Genomic DNA, 14,546 nt, shown 5'->3' on the forward strand with positions numbered 1-14,546 from the left:
TTTTCAGTCCGGCTTATGAAGTAAAACATGAGAAATAGTATAGCAATATCCTGTACAATTATGTAAAAATATGAATAAAACTAAATATCTTCAGATGTTATACATACATAAGTGTCCTACACTAGTAATACAAAGTTATTATCAGTATGCTGTGTGTACCTTGTGTGCACCGCCTAGTGGTTAAAGCACGTTATTGAATTACTTTTGTTGAATAATGTATTTTGGTTGAATAAAGTTATTTGATGAAAACAAATATTAAGAGTACATACTTTCATAGGGGGAAAGTAGAAGGTCAATGATAGAAATACAGAATATAAAAAATCAAGAAGATACTGTAAGTGATCTCTACAATAAAACAGTTTAGTGCACGATGTACAAAGATATTAATATGAGGATGTGCAAAACAGACAAACTAATTAAACTTTATTAACACATTAAAGAATACTTTAGGTTAAGGTCTTCTTTCAAATAAGAAAAAAGCTTTGGGGATACAGATAAATATTAAGCCTGACAAAGTACTTAACGTCTAATATATTGCTTTCCTGCAATGTTAACTATGTTGAAGCACTTTTTTAACTGATATTAATTTATACACATTAATTATACTCTTATGTATTTAGATAGTATAAGAAATGTGCAGAATATGTTTGATGGTGGAGGTATACACACATATTGATAGATGTCTTGTAATGCACTGCTGAGGAACCTGTGACCCAATTTGTTCATTCATTGCATAACTACACTGTAGTTGTGTATATGATATAAACCTTAGAAAATCTTGAAATCTAGAAAGGGATGTGCAAAATAGCCATTATATACGGGGGGCATTCGAGTCCAGTTTCGAATAGTCTGCCGTGGTTTCTTTCCATTTCAAAGAGCTTGAGGCTTGGCGTAACCTTGGCGCACTGCCACTCCAACATCCAATCCCAGAGCTTGAAGATTAATCACGGGGTTTGTCGCAAAGCGGATAGGCGTCGTCACAACAATAGCTGGGGATTGTGGGTAGTGTAGTCTCTTTGGCGCTCCACATTTCAGAGAAAACAAGTTGTTTCTCAGAATTGAAGGGGAAAAACACAAAAGCAATGTACACAATTTAAACCTATCAATGTCGTTTAATTAACAAGGATAATCTGGTGTTTTTGAGTTGATGAGTAGTGGAGATATCACTGTCAAATCAATCGACAGTAAGGAGAATACTTACTTCCGGGTGTACAATTCTCCGTTATCCAATGGGAATGGACGCTCACATTGCCTTTAAGAGCTGCCGACATAAATGGATGTGGCGCTTCCCTGAGCGTCAAATACTGCCACCAATGGGAATACATTGCAATCAGTTGAAAGCTCTTTGCGTCCGTTTATGAAGTTGAAGGAGCCTCGGCGCGTCCCAACTGCACGCCACGGGACCCTGACCAAGCGTCGCTCCTGGACGTTTAGGGAGTGAGAGTGTGTTGGTTAGTATCTTCACTAGAGTATTTGATATCCTTGTGACGGGGGAAAAGGACCCAAAACAAAAGCTGGGTAAGCAAGAGTTTTGAAGAAATAGATTGTTTTTTAGCATCAATAAGTAAGAATAGTCCATCAGGAATTAGAGGTAAGGTGAGGTTTAAGCAATAAATCCGAATCAGAAATCCGGATACAAAGGGAAAAGTAAGATAGTAGATGAACATATTGAATAAAGAGGAAGCAAACATTATTACAATCAAATCAAATAAATGAATAAGAAATTGCCACATCATAAAGAAAGGAAGTGAATATATAAAAATTGGTAAAGCAGCAGACAGTTATAAAACAAATAAAATTTAAAAAGTGTATGTGGCACATAAGAAGTGTTATTGCACAACAGTAGAGTGATGGTCTCTCTTGTTTGGTGATCTTCTAAGGGCGTGTACAGATGATTGGTGTAGTGAGGAATAATAAGGAATATTTATATATTGTTTTAATGCAATTAGACGCTACTTTGATCACACACGTAACAAAAGAGATGTAAAATGGCAACCAGAGCCCAGTCTGCTATGATTGGTTAGCTGGCTGGCTCTGTTGTGATCGACTGCTTAGAGATGTCCCGCCCCTTAGCCAATTACATACAATGTGTTGTAGCAATAGCCAATAGAAACTTGAGTGTTACATAGCGATGTCACTATGTACTAGAAGTAAACAAAGAAGTCCAATGGAGGCATTACAGCAATTGTGTGGTGAAATATGTTATATATATATATATAACATATGCATCTTCAAACAAGACTCAGTAATTGTTAAGACTCCTGCAGTCAGACGCTGGCACACAGATATTTAGTTTTTTTATCAGAAAAAAATTCATAAAGACTGGAGAGAAAGGAGGAAGGAAGGAAGGAAGGAAGAGGAAAGGGGGTCAACTGGAGTTCAAAAGGCTTACGGCTGAAAGAAAGAGACGTCCACAATGGAATAGAAGAAGACTGTTATGAGGGAAATAGAGAGAGGCAGCAGTGGGAAAACAAGGACAATGCCTGTGTTTGTGTCGTCTTTGTCACTGTGATATTTTGGACAACAGAGGGGCCGTGTGTGTGTGTGTGTGTGTGTTCCCTTCCCCACCCACTCAATTTGTAGAATTGATCCACTCCCTAATAGTGAGCAAAACAAAAAGTCAGCCTAATCCAACCTCTATTTATAACACAGATGGGAGAGAAGAGAGGAGGGGGGGTGGAAGAAGAGATATAATGCAACAGTAGAAGTTCTACAAAAAACCCTATGACAGCGAGATAGAGGAAGACAAATGGAGGGAGGAACAAAGATGGTTGCTAATAGACTCACAGCAACAGGCGAGCCAGTGTTTTAGATTAGCCAGAGATGAAAAGAAGAGCAGAGAAAATCTGAAAACAACAAGTGGAGGCCATGAAGAGTGAACGATAAAGAATGTGAGCAACAGGAAGTGAGATAGGAAGACGACGCAGGACTTGTAGGTGGCAAAAGTGAAAGATGGACAGCGAGAGAGAAAATGTTTTTGGAGATTTTAGAGTCTAATAAGAGCATGTTCTTGGAAGTAAGGCTGTAGCGGCTATTCTTATTCCCAGTGGTCCAAAATGGTTGTTTTTTTGTTTACTCTCCCTCGCTCTGCTTTTGTTTTTACCTCGCCCACACTTAATCTTCCAAAGCAGGAAGAATTGCTGCCTGATTAGAGGAAAGGAAAAACACAAAGGGTGCGGATGCTCCATAATAACTATTCGGCTACAGCATGGGTGTCCAAACGTTTTTCACCGAGGGCCACCTACAGAAACATATACAAAGGGCTGGGCCACTCACTAGAGGTATATTGCCTCATAAGTTCAGTTATAAGTTAGCAACATTAATCAAATGTAGGTACATTATGCTTGTGAGTGTTGGCAGCTCTAGTTTGGACACCCCTGGGCTACAGCTAATTGCTTGAAAAATAGCTTTTTTGTTTCTTTCTTGTTGTTGTTGACAGTATGTATGTGTATTAAAGCCGTGACAATTGTTATACAGCCCTAGAAAGAAAGTGTAGATACTCCTGATTCCTTTTGAGCAGCAGTTGTTTCCTTTTTCTCAGCTGGATGGGTTTGCTGCTCTGATATTCTGAAGCATATTGAGCTGTGAGATGGGTCTTTACTGGCTGCTGCAGGCGGTGCAGTAGGTGTAGACGGAGAACAAATAGTACAGCAGTGAGGATCATCTCAACTCCACGCTGCTCCCCACAGCCCCGTGCTGTAAGCTCAGGCAGACAGTGAGAACAGAGGCAGCAGCAGTGCTGTTTGCTGACTGTGTACGTACGTGTGTGTTTTCCCAGTCGTGCACCGACCAGTGTGGAGGGGATGGAGCTTCTACGATTTGTGAGTGTTCCTTGTCCTAAAAAAATAGACTTGGAATATTTTCTAATTATGTGACGGATCAGATACATCTTCTCTCAGTGTGAAGCTTCATTTATTATTCATATTCTGCACCCTTTTTTTCTTGTGTTTTATGCTGATATGTAGTTGCGGATAAACATTAGGATTTATTTGTATTATGTTTGTTTTTTCACTATTTCTATAATTGCCATTGATGTCTGCATAGGATTATGTCTGTGATCCAAACATTACCAATACGCCAATATTTCGAAAATATAAAATAATTGAAAAGAGATCATTTCAAACATGTTTCTTAAATATATTTTAAATATTATTATTTATATTATATATCCTTATTTATTTATATAAGGAAAGTTGATTGTATAAACAAAAACAGTCATTTAATTCAATAATAATAATTCAATAGAAGCTTTAAAATAAAATAAAAACATTTAATACAGACACACATTACACACTATTTGTCTTGTCAGTGTATCTATTCCACTTAACATGATCATCCCATAAACCCTCAGACGAGCACATACCATATGTCGCATGCTGAGAATGGAAAGTACAAGCTGATGTATTTTATGCATCGACTCAGGGCCTAAGGAGCAGAAGTTCATGTTATTGTTTTACCACGCAGTGTTGGAGAGCACCATAAGATATGGTATCACTGCCACAGATCGCTCGCCTGGTACAGACTGCTATGAAATGAGGGGGTTAAAAAACATCCATCTCTCTAAAACATATATGAGCTGTCCCTTATTAGACAGGCACATTGATCATTGATTATCTGATCCATCCCCCATTCTCCACCCAGAATTCCAGCTCCTACCTTCTGGTACAAGATTCGGGGTTCCCAAGAGCAGGCTGAACCGCTATAAGCACTCACTCCTGCCTATGTCCATTACACTTCTCAACACTCACATCACGTCATGTAATATACATGTAAATGTTGGCCATGAGGGTTGTGCAATAGGTCGCCATTGTCAGTAGGTGCGTCTTTGTATTGTGTATGTGAGATCGATGTATGAGTGATAGTATGTTAATGTCTTTTAATGTTAACTATGCTTGTTTACGTTCATGTATCTGGAACTGCAGGACACAGTCCATAACAAATGTCCTTACGGGGACAATAAAGTATATTTTGTCGTATGTGTCAAATAATCTGTCAAAACAGGTTTTAATTGTGTTACAAAATGCAAATGTGATGCAAAAAGAGCTTAAGAATTTATGAATCTTTTACAAGGCAATATAATTGTTAATTATCTTTATATGATTATGCATGCTTCAATCAGGGTGTAAGTGGCTCACACTGGGACAGACACTTAGGAGAAAGCTTAGGATGCAGAAACTCTCAATACTTCAGTTTTGTTTGCTTGTTTGTTCGGCTTTGGACTTTCTGAATGCACATTTTGAAAATGCATTACTATCTAGCAGCTGACCCCCACCTTTGAGTGTAAAAGGTTGCTATGAGAACTTGAATGCACCATCAGGGAAGAAAGCATTACCTGCAATTGAGATAATTTTCTATTCTATAAACATAAAAGTTTTCCAAAAACATACATCAATAGGTTTCCCATCTTTATCAGTCAATGTTAAATAGTTAAATCATGCAAAAACAGCGATATTGTGATATGTCTTCTTTTTCTTTTACTTAAGGAGCTCATTCCCTGTATCAAAAACCCATTATAAAAATGCCAGAGCATGGACACACACACACACACGCGTGTCCCCGATGCAATCAGTATGGCCTTTGCCTTGATCCATTGTGCTCTAATGATTCAGCTTTAGCCCGGCTCGGTGGCCTATAGGCTGCTCTGCTGCTGTGCATCTCATCACATCCCATTCATCACCCTGTCCGCCTGCCATGACGTACTATTGACCCACACGCACGCACGCACACACAGACACACACTCATGAGAAACGGACAGCCACATACAGACGATGGCACAGTGTGTGTCTTTTTTTTTGTTCCCTGAATGAACCTCAGTTTATGCCTAACTCAATGTTAAGAAGCAAATGCGCTCGTCAATAGAATATCTTTGTTACCCACTGATTTATTTTAGTTAAAATCAGTCACTTTCAAACTGGCATTCCTACACACCCATGAATATTATACAGATAATCTAAATGTAAAGTTAAAAATACAGTTTTGCCGTTATGTTTTTCGCACTTTAATGAAAATAAGAGCTGGAGATCATCATGAATGTAAAACAACGTGTTTATGTACAAATTAAAGTTTTGAAACTTTGTTTTACAAAATATGCAGCAGATCACCTTTAAATAGATGCTTGTAGATGGTTTTGGTCACCAGAATAATACGCATTTCATTAGTATTTAAATAAATAAGATACATATTGAGAATAAAACCTCATTCCAGACTTTAAATTATATATATAAATCTACACTTTCTCAAAGAAGGTAAGCAGTAATAATTCAAACCCATCATGAGACAAATTACAGGTCTCAGAAATACAGAAATATGCAGAGAAGTAGTCCTTCCATTACACTGTTACAATATTACCAGCGCTGTAACCTTTCTGTTAATTGGACCACTTGTACAAAGAGCTTCTGTGTATTTGCACACAGATGACAGTTCATCATTTGCCATGAGCAAGTTCCCTATTATTACAGCGTTGAACCTCCAACGTTAAAGGTCAATATTTATCTACACCTCACCCCCACACGTGCTTGTGCACACACTCCATGGCATATCCATAATAATGGAAATGACAAAGGAAAGGTAGGAAAATATACTCAAGTAGAGCGCATGTGGGAGAAATGAAAATGCAAATTTTGAGGAGGTATGAAGTTCTGCGTTGAGTTGTCGTTTCAGCACGATGGGATTCAATATCTTCTTTAATTACGGCTCAGTGTAAGGAGAGGGTTCCATCTTTCAGTTTAACGTATGGGAAGATGATATCTCGGCAGGCTCCCACGCTCTCTCCTTTGTTAAGTCAAATGCTTTTCCCCTCTACAGTGAGGAACAGGAAAGTATGTGGGCTGAAGTTCCTAGGAAGTGAGCTGATGCATCAGCCTTTAACTTTTTCTTAGGTAAATAAACTACCCAGTACGAGCACTTGAATAGCCTTTATTTAAATGATAATGCAAATTGCAAAAACGCAACGTCTTGCAAGAAACAGCGTCTGAGGGCTTGTTAATATTTCACAAACTATGAATGTGTCATACCCACTTAACGGGAAGAAGCTCAGCTATCAGACAATATTAACCATCTTTAGCTAAACGAAACAAAAGGGTAATAACAAAGGCTCTGAATTAGCCCTGAGCGAAGAAATGCTAAGGCACTTAACACAGAATTCAAGGTAAAATACCCTTATTACTTATCGGATCTGCACAAACAAGATATTGATTAGCAAGCTGAGATTCCACAGATTCCAGACATATAAGTGATCACTGAGTGATGAGAACTCGTGGTGAAACGACAACAAACAACAATAAAATAAATTGCTTTACGGAGCCAAAACGACTAAAAACGTCATACCTTTGTTGTTTGCTGATCAAAAGTTGTGTTCAATGGCAATACAACGAGAAAATCGCTGCTGAAGGTTAATCCATAGGTTAATCCAATGTGTCTGTGTCACTTATTACTGATAATCCATCATTCAATTTTTATGTCAATAACGGAGATTTCATATTAGCTGCTACGATAGCTACCAGAGTGTATGACAGCTTCCGGTTCCGGGGCATTCTGGCTACGCATCACTCATTCACCAATGTGTAACGTTTAGATGGTTTTTAGGAACTTCCCCTCGATTCTATTGGCTCTAACGGTTAAAAAGGTGTCAATAAATAAAAAATCGACGAGGGGGGCCAAAGATATGGAAAATGCACCCAAATGACCCCAGAAGTGGGTTTCTTTTTTCTAAATCTCTCTAAAAAGGTCAAATGTCACTTATTTTGCATCAATCTTGGTACAGGGTACTTATTATGTTATATTTTAGTCTACTATCCCATCATTCAAGGGTGGTTTTCACAATAAGTAATGGTTTTTCTTTGGACGGACACTATCATTTAGAAATGTTTACTATGTTCAATCTGAATTTACTTTTAAAGTAAGGCCCTCTATGGCTTAATGTGCCACTAAGCAACTTTGGTAGGTAGGAACAAGGTGCCGCCTCCATAGCTGGATTCAGTTCCCCAACAACATCCATCAGAACCCAAGTGAGCATCCTCGATTAGCCAAATGGTCGAAGAACTAGGGAACATACTGTAGAGCCTCATAATGTCATGCCATTTTGGCTTCATTCCCCACTGAGAAACTTTTATTGGGATCAATGTGTCCCACCTTCAAAGCTGTATCCAGTCCTCTTTTTACATCCATATTACCCTGAAATTATACAACAACAACAACAAGAAAAATCTACCAGAAAATATTAACAAAGACTTTACAATCTAAGGCTTTTCATCTGTTATCTATCCTGTTACACCGTGAGGTTCAGCCGGCCTCTTAAGAGCATATCAATCATTCCTCTCCTCTTCTGCTGGCTCTGAGTATTTACTGACAGCCATCATCATTTCCCATAAAATCAACAGCAGACAGTGACGTATGGGCGCAGCGGACCGCGCTCTATCGTCTTGACTAATCAGTCGCTTGATAAAGTGGTGGAAGCTAAGGGCCGTGTCACATCAGGGGCCCGTGGGGGGTGGCGTCTCCGAGTGCGACGGTGGGCGGTGAGCTAAACTGGAACACTCCAATACAAGTTCAAGCCTAATCGTCTCATTGTCTCCGTTCTGCTTGAGAGGATCAGCAGCCGTGCTAAGCTCCTCTGGGTACCAGCCCTCAGCTGCTCTCTGCCATCTTGCTTTGTCTTTCTTGTTGTTAGTTGATTTTTTTTTTTCAGTGGCATTGTCTTTTTTTTCTTATTTTGATCACCTTTTCAATGTTGGTTTCCAGTTAATTATGGTTCCCTTCTGTCGTTCTTGTGGTGCTGGTATAGAGGAAGTGACACTGCCTATCAGTATTCCTTGTCTGTAGGAATTCACATCTTTATTTGTTCTTTATTATGGCGTTTTTTCCAATTGAAGCTGGCGATGTATGGATATCATGATAGAGTAGATATCGTCTTAGATTTCAGATATCCTAATACGTCTCGTATTTTCCTGGTTCTGAAGTCGGCTTAAGAATAAAGCGATGCTATTTTCTGAGTTTGACTGTTCTACCTGTTCTATTATTTGGTTACTTAGTCATTAAATACATACCAAATTAAATGTTCATTATGTTTATATTTTCTAAAAGCGTAAGCGGTCAAGCTTACCAAATCGTTGCAATATCGATATCAAGGTATTAGAGTTAGGGTTAAACTTGTGACATGTGATTTCCGACGTATCACCAGTCCTCATTCCGAAAAGCAAAGTAAGAGTGATATCTTTTGGTGACGTTGACCTATTGCTGAACTTCTGCTCTTCCTTTAGACATAGTTAACACTTCAGCACAAATCAGAGCTTGCCATGTCATGTCACAATGAGTACGCCTCTCGTTCCCCAGCCTCATCTCGTTTGTATGTGGAAATATTGACCATCTGCCGATAATCTAGCATCGTATGTCTAGGATTTGTTGAGGCTCTGCATGTATATTCTGGTAGCTGTCCCCAACTGTCTCCTTGGTACAGTACATGGTATACAATGTTGTCCTTCAGCACCTGTTCTGTTTGTCTGTAGACATGCTAAACAAAATGACTAATGGAAAGCATATGATGGCATTATTATACAAATACCACAGTTTCTCCGAGTAGAGCTGATGATGTGATTAGGTTTTGAAGCACCTTGATGCATAACATTTGCATAATTTTAGGAGATAGATGATGGCGGCCTTGGTGGCAGGGATTTTTTTGGAAGCTTCAAACACGTGATGTCATTATAATAGTGTCTTATCGAATACAATCGCAAACGATGGTGCTATTCATTGATGTTATCGCATTCAGCTCCCGGTCAAGATTCCTTCATTATTCATCGTTCGTAAGGTTTTAAACGGAAGCAGACTATTCTGCAGAGGTCTCTCAGAGGGCTGCCCTTAACATTTATTTGCATGTTTCTCTGATAACTTAACATCCAGACATCTAATGGCTAAGATCCTTCATTAGAACTACATATAGTTAAAGATTTCCAAGATCGAAATGGTTTCTTGTAGAGATTTGGATAAAAAGTAAATTTATTGCAGCTTCTGGTAGAAAAACCACGATGGTAATGCATAAAGAAAGGGGGTACATCGCACTAACTAATGACCAGATGAAACAGACCATTAACTCTTAAAAACAAACGTATGCCTCAGAGTTAGAATACTGTTGGAGACATTTGGTGTAATGTAAGTACAAAGTTCAACAGATCAAGTCAATGTTAGACATTTTAATGCGGAAATATTAATTTGAAAAGCAGTTCATCCAATATTAATTGATCGATTGTGTGAATTCTGAGGCCGGGAACACTCGTTCATGCGTGGCATTCCAGACTTTTCTTTCAGTAGAAATGCATCAAAGCCAGAGGCCGAGAGAAATAGAAGGCCTGAGACAGGAGGAGAGACAGAGGGAGGCTCGTAGCCGGAGAGCCTCACTCCTTCCTGTCACTGTGCCAGAACAATTCGCCCCGTTACTGATCCATGCCCACAGAGTCTACAGGTCAGCTGTGACAGCCTCATGGTGCTTGTGTGTGTTTGTGTCTTATGCAGGCGTGGGTGTGTACATCAAGTGCATCTGCATTCTGTCTCCCATGATGTCAGCGGCTGTCAGTCTTCATCTCCTGATGCAGAGATGTGTGTGTGTGTGTGTGTGTGTGTGTGTGTGTGTGTGTGTGTGTGTGTGTGTGTGTGTGTGTGTGTGTGTGTGTGTGTGTGTGTGTGTGTGTGTGTGTGTGTGTGTGTGTGTGTGTGTGTGTGTGTGTGTGTGTGTGTGTGTGTGTTCCCCACTAATGAAATGAGATTCAGGTAGCGACGTGGCGAAGGGCACCATGGGGTTAGAGATGAACGAGAGCAATATGTTGCCACAGCAACAGTCGATGAGACTTCCACGAGAGAGAAGCAAGTGGAGGAGTAGCAGTTGCCATAGCGACTCTCCATTGCAGCTGCCTGTACATTTCTCCCTCCCGACTGATGCACTGGTTTCAGCTGTGTGTGTGTGTGTGTGTGTGTGTGTGTGTGTGTGTGTGTGTGTGTGTGTGTGTGTGAGATACCCTGAGTAACTGGAGTATCAGTGTTTGTGTACCATCTGAAACATGTGATGCATGTTTCAGCAGGTATTACATATATATTTGTGTGTGTGAGCAGGTTACTCAGGGAGCCAGACGCCCTCTCATCTCTCTTCCCTTCTAACAGATGCTGTAGTGGTTATTTATGTGGTTGTTCTGCACTACTGCTATTTCATATCCCCAGGCCACACACACACACACACACACACACACACACACACACACACACACACACACACACACACACACACAGAGGACTGTCACTGTGCCACGGTTCTAAGACTTGTGAGCCATATGCTACAGCGAGGCCCCTGGCAGGCAGGAGTATCGTTGCTCTCTGTCAGCTGGGGACTGGTTCAAAGGCCAATGAGGGCCCATCAGGGACCATGAACACAGCGCAGTGGTACCAGCCGTATGTTATAGCATCTGCCATTGACATTCACTTGATATTTCCTGCATGCATTTTCGAAGAATGATGCTGGGATTTGTCATCATTTAGCAATTCCATTTAACTAATCACTCCCTATCTAATAAGCAGAATAACACCATTAAATCAAGGACATAACAGATGACAATCAAGCCAATTCTAAGTGAAATCAAATGTTGTTTTAAGATAAATAACAATCTGAGACTCACTTTTGGATAAAACTTTGTGAGACTATATCAGCATGTCATGGTTGTCGGCCAATGTCCGCTCCGGCCTGTGAATAAAACATTTCAGCCAATGAAATTACGCTTTAGTTATGCATCGTGAAGCATTGATTTAGTGGGTGCAACAAGTGTGTCTGCTGTGTGGAGGTCTATAATTGCACGATAAAACCTACAACGATCTTAAAATAAGTAAAAATGACTCGCAAAAATAAATCAGAAAGAAGGATATAGCCCCTTCAGTCTTTCAGCATCATTAATAAAATAATAGGCTGCCTATATTTTGTTCACTTTGACCGGGCACAATGTTTATTCTGCTAAAGGAGAAACCTAATTCTCTGCAACAAAAAAAAAGAAGCATAAATCAGCCAAAATGAGTCCATGATATAGTCATCATCATCAGCACTTGCTAGAGAGTTTCTCAATAAAACCAACCCTAAACTTTGTGTTCTAATGATAGAAGTGACTTTCACATAAAACCTTTTAGTTATCTTTCCATTTTTGAACCTCAAGGTAGGATCCTTTTGCCAAAAGCGATAGCACCCAAGAAAACAGTTCTAGATTCCCCACAGGGTAATTGACCTAGAAAAAAAGTTGATATTACTGTGTCTTCAGCTCAGAGTAAGTTCCCATTTGCATTTTTGGGAGTTCCAATGTGCAAAAATAAAATGAGGAAATTATGTAAATTCATAGCAGACAAGATACATTAGGAGCCGATGGCCTTTTGTTATCTGTCGGTTTCACAGAATGTTCTTCAGGCTCTCCTTCTTCCTTCCCAATAACGCTCCTCGTGACATATTGACGCTGATATTTTGTACCTGTATATTGCGCTTGTTGGGGCCAGTAGCGTTTTTCCTCACATTTAGACCAATTTCTTTTTGTTGCACATTTGTACACAAGTCTTAATATCTGCACAGTTCTCCACTTTTCAGAAGAATTTCGCACATATTCTGAGTATTTTGTCATAGTATACTGTACATAGGTTTTTGGTATATCTGTATTTCATGTAAATTATTTTCTATATCTTAATGTTATAATAGTTTTTTATAACATTTTCTGGTTGTTTCCCTTACATTTTATCTTCTTTAACTGTGTTTATGTATGCGTCATACACGCCAAGGGAAATTCCTTGTATTTGTTCTTGGCATTTAACCTGATTCTGATTTCTGATCAGCTACAACTCATTACCCATGTTTGTGCTTTATTAACACCCCGAATCCATCGCACATGTCTCCTTGTTCGAGTGATTTGGTCAGCCCTAGCTTCAGTGTACAATAAAGACTTTCAGGGGCTTGATAGACAGGTTAAGCTGCAATATGCTACACCACCCGGTGCTTTTCTTCCAGCATTATTGCTTTAATCACCAGGAAACATTTGATGAGATCACTCTTGTTATTGCTGGAATCGGTGCCTGGAATCTAAATTACCTTGAGCTCCCTTTTTATTAAGAGCTGACATCCAGCTGCAGGGAGTTGCTCTGATATAAACATTTATTTTCATCCCGCCGTTTGTTGAGTATATTATAGCCTAACACAATATGAGATCAAAGAGAATATGAGAAGAGTAAATACACTTATTGACTTGTTGTTTTCTCCTCTGTTTAGATATTCGTGACCGCAGGAAGAAGCCGGTGATGCTGTTTATCCACGGAGGCTCCTACATGGAAGGCACCGGAAACATGTTTGACGCCAGCGTCCTGGCCGCCTACGGCAACGTCATCGTGGTCACCATGAACTACCGACTGGGTGTGCTCGGTAAGTGTTTGGAAATCAAAACCGCACATCTTCTCATTTTCCCTTTTGCACTCAATCATCCGCGCACACATGCAAGATTTCTCCTCCGCAGACTCTTCGTGATTAGTCGCTGATGGATGGCATCAATAGAATTCATCAATCTAATGACAAGCCGTGCCGCCGTTGATCATGAGCGCTCACTTTCTTATGGATTTCTTTTGTTGATTATTCCAGTCTCAACACTCTGATTATGTAATTATGCGCTTTCTTTGAATGCTGCATGAAAGCGCTGCAAACCGTCACATTTAAAACCCCCCCCCCTCTCGCACTAAAGAAACACTGTATTCATCTGTCACTTATATCCTCGCACAAAGAAAACAGTACTTCTTGAGTTTAGTTTATAAGAGGCATTTAATATGTTTGACACGTTTTGTCACTGCAGTTTTTGAAGATCTTATCAGATTGTTGTCTTTGTCGTTAAAACTATTTATTTTGGGGGGGGTATGGGTGGGAGAGAAACTCCCTCTCAGGAAACACAGGGATGTTATCCTTTGCAGACCATTTACATGCACACAAACCTAAATAACACACTGCAGGAAAGGGAAAAGCCCAATCATAATAGGGCCTCTTTAAAAAAAGAAAAATGAATGAAATGCTCTAGTTGGAAGATAAATGACAGGAACATTTTTTTGAGTAAAGACAAAGACTCAACATTGTCTATATTTTTATGGATGTATAAATTAGTTTTAGAAGTTGTTCTATACATCAAGTAAATCCATCCTTTTCCAATTTACAAGATAAAGGTCACTTGATGAAATCTACTTGTTACAAGCAGGGAGAGTTCTGTTTGTCAATTTATCTGTCAGGTCAACATGCAAATATTTACACCCTTACACTTAAAATATATTTACTGTCTTGTTTACTCTGCCACTGAGTCCTGCATATTTTCTGACTTTGCCAGTAACTCTACTGGAAAGGCCTTTATGAGGAGGAACGCAGAGACAGCAACAAGCATGCAAATCAGATACAGATCTGGCATTTTTACTGACCCAGAACCTCACAATTCTTCATTTTAACTGCACGCCCTCGCCTGCTGCCTCGCCTCCAACCTCTCCACATCTATTTCCAAAGCTGTATAATTCA

General features: G+C 39.6%; 1 protein-coding gene across 1 annotated transcript in view; it reads left to right on the top strand.

Moving 5' to 3' along the window:
* The window catches only part of LOC104967117 (neuroligin-2), a 229,451-nt gene that overhangs the window by 135,115 nt on the left and 79,790 nt on the right, over positions 1-14,546 (top strand). The window contains exon 3 of the mRNA XM_010796528.1: positions 13,275-13,424. Coding sequence (XP_010794830.1) covers positions 13,275-13,424 — 150 coding nt within the window. The remainder of the gene's footprint in view (positions 1-13,274; positions 13,425-14,546) is intronic.

Source organism: Notothenia coriiceps, unplaced genomic scaffold (genome assembly GCF_000735185.1).
Source record: "Notothenia coriiceps isolate Sejong01 unplaced genomic scaffold, NC01 NC01_scaffold00037250, whole genome shotgun sequence".
NCBI lineage: Eukaryota > Metazoa > Chordata > Actinopteri > Perciformes > Nototheniidae > Notothenia > Notothenia coriiceps.